At 44.3% G+C, this 14,784-nt stretch overlaps 1 protein-coding gene and 1 long non-coding RNA gene across 6 annotated transcripts in view; one reads left to right on the forward strand and one right to left on the reverse strand.

The window, feature by feature from the left end:
• Positions 1 to 14,784, reverse strand: part of ctbp2a (C-terminal binding protein 2a) — a 77,188-nt gene that overhangs the window by 41,073 nt on the left and 21,331 nt on the right. For 4 of the 5 annotated variants that reach the window (XM_051960226.1, XM_051960227.1, XM_051960229.1 and 1 more), the window contains exon 2: positions 13,236 to 13,407. In XM_051960226.1, the coding sequence (XP_051816186.1) occupies positions 13,236 to 13,293 (58 nt within the window). In that variant the 5' untranslated portion in view covers positions 13,294 to 13,407. Of the gene's footprint in view, positions 1 to 1,358; positions 3,712 to 13,235; positions 13,408 to 14,784 lie in introns of those variants that run through there. The other variant, XM_051960230.1, reaches the window with a different exon arrangement.
• The window catches only part of LOC127537589 (uncharacterized), a 59,478-nt gene that overhangs the window by 12,210 nt on the left and 32,484 nt on the right, over positions 1 to 14,784 (forward strand). The window lies entirely within an intron of this gene.

A 14,784-nucleotide genomic window follows, 5' to 3' on the forward strand; every position in this document is an offset into this window, starting at 1 on the left:
GACACCACAGCTGAAACGCTGCATAGGGCTAATGCTCCAATCACCATTATGCAACTTCCTGAATTCTATATAGTTGCAGCAGTGATGCTATTTCAAATAATGGCCTGCAACCACTTAACAAGGACGTTACATATAGCCAACAAGAGCTACATGAGTAAAAATCATATCTGTGCCAGGAGACTGTGGCAAACTCAATCACACATACTGCACACAGATGCACACCATTAAAAACACACAGATGCACGCTTGGATACCTGCTGTTCCAACACGGTTAAGACAAATCTTAACGTGAAGTGTTCACACATGAATGCAGTAGATGACAGGGTTTAACATGAAGACAGTGCACAGTTGTTCAAATTTAAAACGTATCAGAAAGGGCGCCGACAGCTGTTCCTCCCAAATCCTCTATATTGCACCTCGTCAGTGCCATTTTGTGTTGTATTTAATGGGGCGATATCTCATTCTGACAATGGAGCTGCACGAGATTACTGAAATAATAAAGGACTTCACAGAAAGCATAAGGAATTCTGACAAATCTGGCTGGCTCAGAGATAAGCAGACGAAAAAGCGAGATACAACTATCAGTTTAGGATCACAACAAATGCAGAAACAAAAAGTAGGACAGGGGATGGATTGCCAGAAAGCAAAACTTATCCTTCTATGGTATTAATTCAAAATCTGAACAACGGTTTTGGAAAGGAGATAGGCAGAAACATTTGGATTTCGACTGGCCTAGATAAGAAGAAAAGACACATCATTTATCTGCTGTTGATATAATGAGCGCCAGCACAGAACAGCAAACAAATGACAGCACTGACAAGAAAGATTAAATGATTCAGAAAGACCTTGATTAATATTCTCATTGGGTTTGGATTCTCTTAAGGTCAAGCATCATGCATCACATACCAGCAACCATTCTCAGCTAAATAGATTTCATGTACCCTTGATCTGAATGCTGGTATAAAGTAAAATACAAAAACACTTACTTGACAGAGATAGAATTCACATACAAATGATTCATCACTATGAAAGACGAAAATAGATTTGCAGTGCCTACTCTGGCTCAAAGAAACAGATGTAACCTAAGACTCAAGTTGTTTCCACTACATACAATGAATGGCTCTTGGAAATGTCAACCAAATTGTAAAAACACGATATGACTCTTAATGCAGCAAGACAGCAATGAGAGGAATGGAAAGTGGTATCTTTCAAAAACCTTGCAAGAAATGAGGAGTTCAAGGACAAATAAACTATCTTATCTATTAAAAACATGTGGAGCAGTCAAGAGAAAGCAAGATCTAATCGATCAAGAACTCAAACAGCAGATAAGTGCGAAAGAAAAAAATAACAAGATTTACTTGTATCTGGAGACGCCATAGTGGACACGATGACCGGTGGACCTGTACGTCGACTTAGCTTCTGGTTTGCAATCAGGGCACCTTGGCCTTGAACAGGCACTCCCACGGGGACGAGGGCATTGTCTGATGCAGGTCCCCCACCCTTACGTACCAGCTGAGGACTAGGGTGAGGGCTGTGCATAGGTGACAATGGCAGCAAGTTCCTGTCCCTCTTCATCAGCTCCATGGGCACTGTGTAATTGGTAGAGTATGCTTTCGGTACCTGTTGTGGTGGCTGCTGTAAAGCTGGCATGGATACGGGCATCTGCTGTGGCATACCTGGCATGGAGTGCATAGATCCCGGTATGGCAGGCATTGACCCAGTCATCTGCTGGGGCATTATCTGCATACCCTGCATAGGCACCCCTGGCATTGTCACCCCAGATGAGTAGGCTGACATCGGTCTCGACTGAACAGGCATAATGGCTCCAGCGTACGGTCCTGGGGAACGAGGTGGATGGCCTGGGTAGCCACCAGAGGCTTCCAAGAGGTGCTGAGAGGGGGCACTGCTGGGCCTCCTACTCATTACTTCTCCCATCCGTGGGGAGATGGTTTGCATGGCCCCAGGTGTTGGTGGGGGCACTAGTTGGGGGTCCACAGCTAAAGCCTGCGGAGGGTGGGGCGGGTGGTGGTGTTGCTGGTGGTAAATGTCTGAGCGATGACTGAAGCTATTAGAACGGCCTCGCATGGGTGTCTGGGGTTGTGAGGGGGCTGGTGTGGCCTCAACGGGTCGCTTGTAGTTGTGGATAAAGCGAGACAGTACACGAGCCTGCCCAAGGTTGGGGGCAACGGTGCGGACGTCATTCTCCTCCATAACAGCTAGCATGCTAGTGGAGTCAAAACCCTGCTGGATAAGGGAGGAGATGGTGCTCTCAGAAAGACCTTCATTTCGCAACAGAGAAAGGAACTCGGGATCAGCTGTCTTCTTGGGGTCCACAGGCAAAGGAGTCTGTGGAGCAGTTGGGGGAAGAGCAGGAAGTGGAGCAGGAAGTGGAGTAGGTGGCGGTGGTGGGGCAGGAGTTGGGACAACCTGCACAGGTACAGGTGCAGGTGCCGCTGGAGCAACTGCTGCAGTCTGCACCGGAGCAGGTGGAGCAGGAAGTGGAGCCGCCATAGTAAGGTTCGGGTCGGAGACCGGCATAGTAGGTGGAGGTGGCAGGGGCTGTTGCTGTTGCAGCTGCAACTGTTCTTGCTGAAGTTGCTGTTGCTGTAACTGCTGTTGTTGAAGCTGTTGCTGCTGTAATTGCTGCTGCTGAAGTTGTTGCTGCTGTATTTGCTGTTGCTGAATCTGTTGTTGCTGTAACTGATGCTGTTGAAGTTGCTGCTGTTGAATCTGTTGTTGCTGAAGTTGCTGCTGTTGCAGTTGTTGCTGCTGTTGTAATTGTTGCTGCTGTATTTGCTGTTGCTGTTGTAACTGCTGTTGTTGCTGAATGGTGTAGGGTGAGGCTGTCTCTTGCCTCATAACCATTCCTTGACTGGCTGGATCTACCACAAGGCATGTAGCTGCCTGCTGCTGTGGATCCAGGGGGCGGCCATTGACATCAGTATAGACCGGCTGACCGGCCAGAGGAGGAGGAGGCTCACTAGCATACCGAGGAGAAGCGTGCTCCATACCATAGTGGGCAGGAGATGGGTCTCGAGATGGGATGCGCTGTTGGCCATCTTGCATCATCTTGGCAACATTTACAGCACCAGATTCCCTGTATGCCCGATTCAACTCATGGGCGGTTGGAGGAGGGGGAGGAGGAGGTAGAGGCGATGATGGTGCTGGAGGTCCTGCCCTCCCCTGACCTTGATCCCATGCAGGACGAGCTCCTGGTGCCATCCCAAAATGAGAGCCTGACCTGCTGAGCGGATGAGGATGAGGCGGCGGTGGCTGGTGTTCAGATCGGTAAAAGCCCTCAGGTGGCCGAGGAGTCATGGCTGGGTCATGAGAGTAGTAATCCTGAGGTGGAATGGATCCTCGGTGAGCCATGGGCGCTCGTTCGTAGTGGTTTAGATCCGGCACCGAGCCCTTTCTCAGCCCCCGTGGGTCGTGTCGCTCTGCGTAAACCTGTCCGTAGAGAGAGTCTTGGTAGGAATATGGGTCGCGCTTCAAATCCAGGTCAGGGGGACGCACCCCTGGTGGAGGTTCGTACCACCCTCCTCCCTCTCCGTATGACAGAGAGCTCCGGCGGCCTGCTACTCTTGCCTGCTGCTCATACACACTGTCAGCCCTCTCCCACTGACCCTCATTCCCTCCTAACGTGTCCCAACTGTGGGAGCGTCCAAGACTCAACTGTTTGTTGGTGACAAGCATTGGCAAAAAAGGAAAGCCTTAAAATAGCGTTAACGAACAAACAAAAAAAAACACAAAACACAATAAAAGCTCCGTACAGTGTGTTTGAAAGTCCTCTTTCAAGCCTTCACGTACAGAAGCATCAAAAAACAGAAGGAGGAGAGCAGGCAGAAAAGAAGACGAAGCACCGTCTACCGTTTCACCTGATATCAGGTTGTAATGTTGTAAGTCCGCGCTATCAGGTGACTCCCGTTTTGGCTGGCAGTCCTTGAATAATTAATCTCTGGTCATGCTGGCTTGTTGTGTGTGAGGAAAGAGGACACCACACACAAACATATCCACATCACACCAAACCACACAAACACTGCAGAGGTAGCACAGTTATTCCATAGAAGTCACGGCAATAGGGTGCATTCTTGAAACGGCCACCAAACATTCATCAAAAAAAAGAAAAAAATGAACGAAGAGGATAGGTTGGGTTATAGGTTGGGATGGGCAGGGGCTTGTACTAATCCAATGGGATTTATCTCTCCCCTCTCTGGGACATTTTCCTTGCTCTGCCGATTGCTATGAGGGATTACATCTAAATAAAGCCTGTTTAATTCCACTTCCTACTGTGACGTCATGTGAACCAGATAAAGCGTATCTGGTGATGGTGGCGATGATGATGATGGTAATGATTCTGATTCCACCCTATAAACCCACTGCCCCCTCCCTCAGTGACACCTACCTGAAGCCGTTGATGATGTGCTGCCGTCAACAGGTTTCAGATCTTAGTTTGCCAGATTCACAGCACGAGGGGAGGAGGGGAGGCCAGGCAAGGCGCACAGCTTCATTGAAAACAAATGAAATACCGTTCTCTCTGCTAAGTCCCATGTGCTGTCAGTAAACATCAAATCCACTCTGATTGGACACTAATCCTCCAGGCCCCATGCTTGCAGCAGAGCCACCACGCAACTGCTGCCCAACTCCCTCTGAAATGTCCTTGATGCATCCGTGGCGTTGACTGTCACTGCCTCCCTCTTCTTGATTTGGGATCACTCAGACCTGACTTAGTCCAGGACATTGAAAATCACAACGCATAGAGACTGCAGAATGTGTAATGGAAAACACCAGCAAAATTTGTTCTGTTTGCCCACCTGGCAGCTATCCTTCTCATCTATCAATATTACTGTAAAATGCATCACTTACACAAAATTCCACAATAAAAAAATTGCTTTATCTGGCCATTTACATTATGAAATTCTAACCATATGCATCTTAGTGTGAGTAAAATGCAGCACCTTCCCCCTCTTTCACAAATCTCCTTTGATCTCCTTCACTTAGAGAGGCTCTGTAATCTGGATTTGCCCCTTTGCGAGAGAAAAGTAAAACACGGGAGTGTGGTGCATCTGTGTGTTTCGGCGTATGTGTGTCGAGGGGGGGAGGGGTCTTTTTGTAACAGTAGTTAATCCAAAGCACCTATAACCTCTGCCGTGCAAAAACACGGGCACAAGCAAATCATGACACAAGCTCCTTCCACTTCACTTAAATATGCCTTAGTGGGAGTGGGGTGGGGGGAAGCTATTTGCTGTCATTCTACATCATGCCTTTACCCACAAGTCATACATTAAGATGTAATTAATACATTTATCACTTTGTTTAACCATGGTTACATTCGGTGCTTTGCTCTGAGTGTGTATCTGACCAGCTAGCTTCCTGCATATATGATATCTCACTTCATGTCATTGTGACTGAAACCTGATCCCTTCTGGATCCTTTTTTAATAATGCATGAAAACACATGTAAGGTGAGGAAGTGTCCGTTTCCATCCAAATCTAATCTCAGAGGTAACCACAGCAAGGGTCAGTATTACATATTTTAGACTGTGAACAAAGTCTCTGTGGGCATCAGCATTTTGAGAGAAGTTCCTGAATATCTCAGAGGGGCCCGTGGAAACTGTGCAGGCATGTCAGTCTTTGGCACTAAAATCTTGTTTAATCACAGTTGTGTAATTAGAGAAGGAAGAGATCAGAGAGGGAGCCGAGTATTCTGCTGTTTTCACAAGATGACAGGAAAACGCTGATGACAGTGGCTCCAAAAGCAATTCCACAGATGATGGAGAACTCTTTTGGTAAGGTCGAGAGACCATTAGCCTGCTTGGCATAAAAAAAGAAAAGAAATGAGGATGAGAAGGAGACGAGGCAAGAGTGAGCGAGATCTAAAACTGACTGGAAAGATGAATTATTAAATCAAAACTGAGAGATGAAAAAAGATCATTTTTGAATCCCATTTTGATTTTATTAAACTGTCAGGGCTTTGCTGGTATCAAGTCAATCAAGTTTTACTGTCATTACATGTATGAGTGTCATTCATCAAATAAAGGCACAGTCTTTTGTGAGTAACCTTCTGAATTACTCACTGTGGGCTCCTTTTTCCACAGCAATACAAAGTCCATCACCTGATCTTTCTCAATGCCTATGGGTGTTACTAATGCTAGAAAAGAATGGTGACTCTACATACTAGAGATGATTCACTGCTTTATTTTTCAGATTCTTTCTATGCTTGTCTCCCATTTGCTTTGTGTAAACACTGCCTGCAGTTCAGGCGAAAAGTTACACAACTGTTAATCACAGCTCAGTGAGTCATGGCTTCATGGTTGTGTCAAACAACCCAGGATTTTATTGTGTTTTACATAGTCTGCTTTGAGTAAACTGTGTATGTTGGGCAACTTCTTAAATGAGACATGTAGAATAAAGTGATGGAATATCATGATTTTAAGTTTAGATTGGGATAATTTTCTGGATGGAATCGCATGTCAAAGATGAGTATGGTAAATGGTCTGTATTTATATAGCGCTTTTACTATACCTGCAAGGTACCCAAAGCGCTTTACATGATACATCACATTCACCCATTCACACACACATTCACCCATTGATGGCGGAAGCTGCCATGCAAGGCGCTAACCACGACCCCATCAGGAGCAATTCGGGGTTAGGTGTCTTGCTCAGGGACACCTCGAACACGACGGGGCGAGGATCGAACCGGCAACCCTTCGGTTGCAAGACGGCCACTCTACCCACTGAGCCATGTCGCCCCAGTAGTTAAAGGTTCACAATCGATAATATGTATCTAATAATCTAAAGTCAGATATCATGTTTATTATTTGTAACTGAAATTATTGTCCACAAGTATCATTGCAAGACTGAGCCCTTTTTTGAGACATGAAAGTAGTTGCTTAGAGATAAGAGAAAATACTTCTCGCTTTCTGTCAGTATATTGAAACAGACATCCATGTCAAGGACAGTGGCCTATAGACTGGCTTCTTTCCACAACCTCATCCACTCCTCTCATTACTTCTTCTGGGCTGATTCTCGAGGGACCCTCTACAGCAGAGCGGCTCACACATCCCCATAAAGTCAACTTCAAACAGAGAGACGGGGGCAGAGGTGTGTACTCAGGGTTTGCAGATCTAATCCTGACAGCAAAGTAAATCACAGAATTCTGTTTGTCTCAAACTAAACAATGTTTGACTTTCAAATTCTAATGTTCCTCCATTTGCCATACTTTCCAGACTGTGCACATAACGCCAGATTCACTGTAACAGAAGGATTTAGGAATTTAAGCCGGGGATTTTAGAACAAATATAATACCACCCCAGCAGAAGCTTATAAAGACCTTTGACTGAATAAGGCTTGACTGGTGAAAAATTAAAAACATATAGAAAACCTCAAGTAAATGAACCTCGAGTGAAGACGCAATTATGTAGTTCAGGGCTCTTTAAACTGCTAATAGATTTCAGAAAATACTTTTTGCTGAAATAGTTTGGTACTGCTTTTTTATTCAATGTAACAGAACTACATTTCTCTCAGTATTAGAGAAAATTGCATTACGCACTAAGTAACATGACTGACCCGATGTACGACAGTCAGATCTGTGGGTAATCTCTGGCACAATATGCGTGCCATTTTTAATAAACACTCTGCCTCCCTCTGTCACTCAGCCCTCTCCGTCCCTGCTGCTACATTAATATTGCAGCTAAGCCGGCAGAAGAACCAGGTGGGTCACTTTATGTATGTGCGCACATGTTGCTGCATGTTTTTACCGTGCAAAATGTGCACAGGCTTTACCAAAGACGGTTCACATGCAACGAGCAAATTTAAAACTTTGCCGTCGCCCCTTTATCTATCCACTCACACAATACGGCGCATTCGGTTTGCACGATCCCGGATCCCCACTCAGCCTTTTGACCCTGTTCTGCTCGTCTCCTGACGTGCAGCAGAGACAAGCAGCTTCGTTAATGTTCCTTTTCATTCGCACACGCAAACCGCTGCTAAAGCCTTGGCCTTGGCCCGGCGTGCATACATGAATAAAAATCACAACACGCTAACTCAAAGTGAATACTGCACCGCAACAGAAATAAAAACAACTGTCTCCTATAGTGAGACACGCCACGTACCAAAGGCATGATTTGAATGTTAAACACACATTGACTTATGCATGAGCGTGGGGCAGGAGGCACTAACTGGAAATGGGATTACAATGCCAGCACCGCTGCAAAGAATAACGCTGTCAGATGAATTGCAATGCACACTTAACAGACATTATGTACATGACTGCCTTGTATGTGATTCCACTGGGATTATTTGTCTCTGAAAGCATCTCCATAGGAACTAAATGGACTGTAAAATGGGGGTCGATGGCAATGAAGCTAGTACTTATCTAAATGACAATCATGTATTGGGTTTGCGTAATGTTCTCAAATGACACATTTTTTTTTCATTTTGCTAGTCCACGCATGCACACACAGAGCAGGAGCAGAAGCCCACAAATTCTCAAGAATTTCCTCTATGTCTGCTATGTTACGCAGAGATCCCTACTTTCGTTGCATCCCACTACTCCACCTCTCCAACCCATCCTTCATCCACCCTCCAGGGCGATCCGGACAAGCCACAGGTCGTTAAAATACTAAGTGTCATAGCTGGTGAGTTCATTTTGAAATTCCCTTGGAGCTCAGTTCCAACTTTTGCCAACTGCTGGTGGAGCTGTGTTCCAGCTCAAACAAAGGCAAATGGAGACACATGAGAAAAGGAACAAGAAAAATGCCACACATGCCAGTTTTTTTTTTCTTTCCAACAATAACACTTTCGACCATTTTTCTATCTACTCTCCTCCCTTTTGCTTCCCACAGCCCCCTCTGGTTCTCCATTCCCCTCCCTGCTTCTCCACAAAGCCTATAAAGGGGTCGTGGGTTTTGGTGAGGAGCCTGGAACAAGCCGAAGGGAGGCAGGAGGAGGGAGGAGAAGGGGGGTCAGACCTAGACACCACTCCGATGACTTCATACTGTAGCCGGATGCCAGAGCGTGGGGAGGATTGGGGGAGGAGGGGGAGAAAGGGAGGGATAAAAGCAAGGAGGTATATGTAGTTGAGCCCTGAGTCTGTGCTCAAAAGCTCAGGATATGAAGCCCCCATATTCTCCACCTCCCTACCCTTTATTTGGGAGGATGACATCAGGACAACCCCTCCTTTTTTCCCTCCCTGGTCATCCTCTCTAGTTAATACGAAGCATTTGTTATAAAAAAGGCTCCCAGGTCGGTTAAATGTGTGAATATGAAAAATTCAAGCTAATAATTAATGGTATTTTTCGCTTGACTGGCCACATTTCTGACCGTTCACTGTTACACCATTTATTCCTGCTGCACACATGACAAAACAAGACGCATCATCGAGCATTAGCATATTTATTTAACTGCCAACCAAAAGCACTTGGAATGGCCATGACAAATTCCACTACCCCACCTTGTGGTGTTTGCGTCCAAGCACAGATTCGCAACTTGTAAATCAACATTCAGGAACATGCTGTCACCGCGACCTAGTTCACGTCGCAGCGCCGCCCGCATCCCATCTCTGCCCGGATCACTCAGTTAGCTCTGGCTAAATGGCAATGGCAACGACTTGCACTGCTGCCCAAGCCAATGCATGCTGGGTACACAGATGGAGCGGACAGAAGGAGACTCGGAGAGAGAGAGTTGGAGAAAAGGGAGGAATGAGAGAGTATGGGAACTGATGCTCACAACAGATGTTTGCCACAGTTCCCTTATTGCTGGTACATTCTTCTTGGCACTTTATCAAACCAACAACAGAAGGTACATTTGTAGCATATACATTTTGGAAGCTGATATCTAAACTAAACAATGCTGTTAGGCTTAATAGAGAAATAAGTGTAGTAATTTGTATCATCAATTAAGAATGATTCCACTGCAGGATTTAATATATATATATATATAATAACAACTCAACAAAATCATTCTTTGTGTTGAAACAATTAGATGATTAATTAATAGCTGGCTTCCACAGAAAAAACAAAGTCATTTTTTATAGCGGTGCACTTTTTCTGTATATACTAGTCAGTAATTATGTTAATTTTTGTTTCATCTGACAATAACCTCACTGTTTTGCATATAAAATGCCACTAAATGTTTACAAAAGAGAGAAATATCTCTTTCCGGTAAGTTTCCTGTTGGTCAACTGATCGCCTCAGCTCTAAATTTTGATGAAGTAAAACATTAACCTTTGGAGGAAAAGAGCACAGGTGCAATTTCACGCAGTAAATGCCATATATCTAATAAGTGGCTGTCTGTCTGCTAATAAAAGTGATCACAAGACTTGATGTGTCCAGCTCTGGGTGGCTCACCAGCTCAGCTAAAACAATTTCCTGTGGAAATCCCTAATTTGATTACTGATTAACTGTCAAAAGGCATTTATCAGGCAAAAAGTCAAGCGTTTTTTTGCTTCCAACTTCTCAAATGTGAGTATCTGCTGCCTTTCTTAGCTATATTTGATTGTAATTTCTATATATTTGAACTGTTGGTGGGACTAAACTAAAGGAGAATGAATCACATCAGACATCTTCAACGGTAAAACATCCCTCGTTCCAGTAGAATCTACATTCCAGCACCGTGACCACTTTTGATGGCTGCGAACAGCCACACTTGATCAGCCATTTCGAATTCGATTTAGGCCACAGGCACGGCTCGGTTAGCCACTCATCACAATGAGTAAAGATGTAATCAATTCACTCCGCTGTGAAACAAGTATTGGATTGACACAGTTATCCTCAGAAGATAAATGGAGATTAGGGAAGCAGCTCTCGCCGTCTCGCCAAGTGCAACCCACGACGACGACGTAATCACAATCACTCCATAACATTCTTGTTTTTGTCAATACACATGATATGAACTTTGATTTCTATTTCACGCCTCAGTCCCAACACTCTGTTTATAGATAATAGTGGGCGGTTTTGACATTATAGTGCAGAACACCCCATGCCTCTGGTTTTGAAATACCCTTTTTATATGGTTGAGTAGATTTAATGCTACCGTGAAAACGGCGTGATTCACCACCCTCTGATCTTTTAACTTCCCCGATGTGAATCACCCTCCTCTACACATTTTTTAAGAGCAGCTGCGGTGACTAACTGCACCAGAATAAAAAAAAAAAATCCCCCTTCATCTTCGGCAGAATGACTTCATTGTTGATAAGCTGAAGAGACATGGGCGCTGCTGAAGATGTCTGCGGAACAAGTGAGGCAGATCAGAAAATATTGTTACATGATGCTTAACATATTTCCTCCTCCTTAGACAGCACACTGTCATTCTTCCAAAGAAAGAGGGGAAATGTGTTTCCAAGCAAGGAGGGTTGGTGGTTTGGAGAGGTTGGAGATGCCACATGTGGCCTTCATTCAGAGGGTGGAAACAGAAAGCATCACAGCGTCATTTAGGAATCTATTAAACTGTGTTTCTCAATCTGAGTGGGATTTTCCTTAGAAGTGAAAAAGGAGAAATGCTGATATTTGACACTGTAGCATTTAAACACGAAGTCAACCACCACAGAAATGGTTTGGTACTCGTTTGTGAAGGAACTTCTGCCCATGTTGACCAAAAAGAGGTTGGCTTGGTACCTAAAATATTAGTTCCAAGTGGGAACCAGATGAGAAGCCTAAGAATACTGGCGTCAGGGACGGGCATGTATGAAACCCCTAAAAACAAATACGAATATGGAGAAGCGTGTTTCCTCGTTATTGTCATCCATCTGCTGAATTTCAGAAGAAGCTTGAAGGATCTACTCGGAAAACCAAATTGTATTGTGAAGAGATGGAGGAAGCCAACACCACACGTCAGTGCGGCACTGGTGCTGAGGTTGAAATGATCCATGGGACCTGAATCCAACTAGAGAGGAAATCCAACCGGTTCTCTTTTGGTTCAAAAAGCCCCATCAGAAAATTAACTGATTCTGTTTCTGCCTAATTCAAAAATCACATTCCTAATTGTTAACATTCAAAACAAAGCTACAAAATAACAGGTGGAAAAAAAATGAATGCTGTATCATTGCATAATTTATGTGTTTTATTAGACTTGAATGAACACAATTTTCCATACTCCCATGACAGTCACAATTTAACAGACAATCGATCAACAGATGGGTTATAAAAATGGACAGCGAGGCCCTCGAGCTGCAGAGGGAGCAGTCAGAAAGATGGCATTAAGAAGATATTAGAGGGTGTTGTCATCGAGAATAACAGAAAAACAATTACGATGGCAAATAATTCAAGTAAGCTTCTATATGTAATGGAGTTATTCATGTTGTCGATTAAATTCTCAAAGGAAACTATGAAAAATTAGATATATCCCCAATGCCTGTTATATACAGCCAGCGATCCAACACCTAAAGATGTTCAGTCATTTATCAACTGATCATTTTGCTTCTAAATGAACTACTTGTATTATTACCTATCTTTAAGGGTTCAAATTCAGATAAATAGAAGCTGAAGCGACATTACTCAGCAGCCACTGTTCAAAAAGGAAAACACAAAAGAACAAACTTGCACGAATGCAGCATTAGTTTCGACACACATGCACATACTAAATAAACATTCAGACATTCAGTGGATTCTCTTGATAGTTAAGTTAAAAAAAAAAGAGTGAGAAAAAACAAAAGGAAAATCTCTTTCTCTCCATCTCAACACACACATGTAAATGCACAAACGCACACAAATCAATCCTACTACCCACTATAATCAATCCCAGGGCTCTGAGGAGTACTTCACTTTATTACAAACTCCCCACTTCATCTCTCCAGCAATCTGGAAACATCGAACTCAAGTTTCATTCAGCCATCAACCCGGCCTCTCCAACCCCCCTACACACACACACACACACACACACACACACACACACACTAACACACACTCTTTCTCTTAGCCTTCAAAGACGAAGTTTGGAGCCTCAGCTGGTCCCAAGGCTCCCTTTTGACACACACAAACACACTTATGCAAACGATCCCACTGGCTTTTCACTGAATTTGCAGCAGCAGAGGCAGGCTCAAAAGCTTAAATACTTGTGGAAAGTTCATTTCCATATAACGGTGGAGAGAATCACTCACTCACTCCGTGTGCACACACAAATACACAAGCTCATACCCGCAACCTATATAATCAATTTGCACATGTACAGGCAGCATCTCAAATCCTCATGTGAAGCAGAAATACGCAAAAGATGGAGTGGAGTCTGTGTCACTCACCCTCACAGATCCTGTCCAGTCGCTGGCGTTTCACTTTGTGTTTGTCGACCAGAGCCATCCCGTCTCAGCTTGAAATCTTCTCGCTTGTCCTGATTTTTGTTTCCACCTCTCCACTTTAAAGTCTCAAATACTCCGATCCTCAAGAAGTTAGTGAGTTGTGTGTGTTTTAAACCTGAAATTCGAGAAAAAAGACACAAAGGTTATAGATTATTTATTGTTCTGCAAAAACTGTAAAATCATCAAACATAAACATTGCTATTGGATGTACTGTACCAACGCTAACTTGTGGCTAATTTACATCTCCAGTCTCCTGGGGAGGCTACGATTAAAATGCACTGTGCTCGCAATGATTTGCAGCAACATACAACAGGGAATCACCGCATGTTTAATTATGCAAAGCAGTACATCACACACTTCATATAGCGAGCGTGTGTTGTGCAAATTAAAGACAAAGGATGGCGTATACAAAGCAAAAGCCAACAAAATGCAGAGTCAGTGGTTACAGAGCTGGAGCTGAATCTTGTATTTGGGTCACTTGCTACTCATCATTCCTCAGCCGTTATAAAAGTGCATCACTAGGAATACAATAAGTGTCATCTGATTGCAGTCATGCATTCCATCTCTTGGCAGAATCTCTCTGGCCTGCATGGCTGAAATCTGACATTCACTTTGCAGAAACAGAGCTTTCCACTAGAGGGAGCCTCATCTCAGAGGCCACCATTCATTTTAATTGAATTAAGAAATGTCACTTTCGCAACCAGAGCTCCCTAAACCGAGCAGAGCACACAGCACACGCAGACAAACACAGAGCAAGTGAGCAAATGAGGCATTTTACCAATCGTTATGTCCACTGACTGATGCTACACTAAAGAGCAATCTTCTAATTGGCTCCTGCTGAAGCCTGAGGGACACAGCACAGTTCTTTTTTTACGTAGGGGGGAGGCAGGCAGACAATGAGGATGGCAAAAGAATGCACACACACACACGCACGCACACAGGCACACACAAGATGACAAGCAGAAATGCAAGCTCACGCACACACAAAGGGCAGCGAGTCAGAGGAATGTGGGTCAGTTAGTCAGCAGACAGGAGGAGGTTGTATCAGCAGAATAAAGACATAAAAGGGGGTTGGTGGGAGGGGGAGGAAAGTACTAGAAAAACATCGTATAACAGGATGAGTACAGTGTGACACCAGCCTCCTCCTACATTTTAAACTATATGTCTGTCAGCAGTTTCACATTTATAACTCTACCCCCGTTTCTTAGCATATTCGCCTCCAGGCCCGATCCTGGAGGGCTGCACTTTCACAACAGCTCTCTCTCGACTATTTATATGATGATGTATCGATATTTGCGCTGTAAACGCAATTAGAGCCGTTATGTTTTGGAGGGGCTAAACAATGTGGCCAGATGATGAATGGATGTTGCATTTTAATTTGGCCAGCTGTTGGGGCATTTTTTCCCAGCTGCAGGGACAGGAGGGGCAGCAAGGGGGGAGGTGGAGCACTGCAGTAAAAGGTAGAACCACCGTCGGTGCTAAATCTACGTGT

Source organism: Acanthochromis polyacanthus, chromosome 15, assembly GCF_021347895.1.
Source record: "Acanthochromis polyacanthus isolate Apoly-LR-REF ecotype Palm Island chromosome 15, KAUST_Apoly_ChrSc, whole genome shotgun sequence".
In the NCBI taxonomy this organism is placed as follows: Eukaryota; Metazoa; Chordata; class Actinopteri; family Pomacentridae; genus Acanthochromis; species Acanthochromis polyacanthus.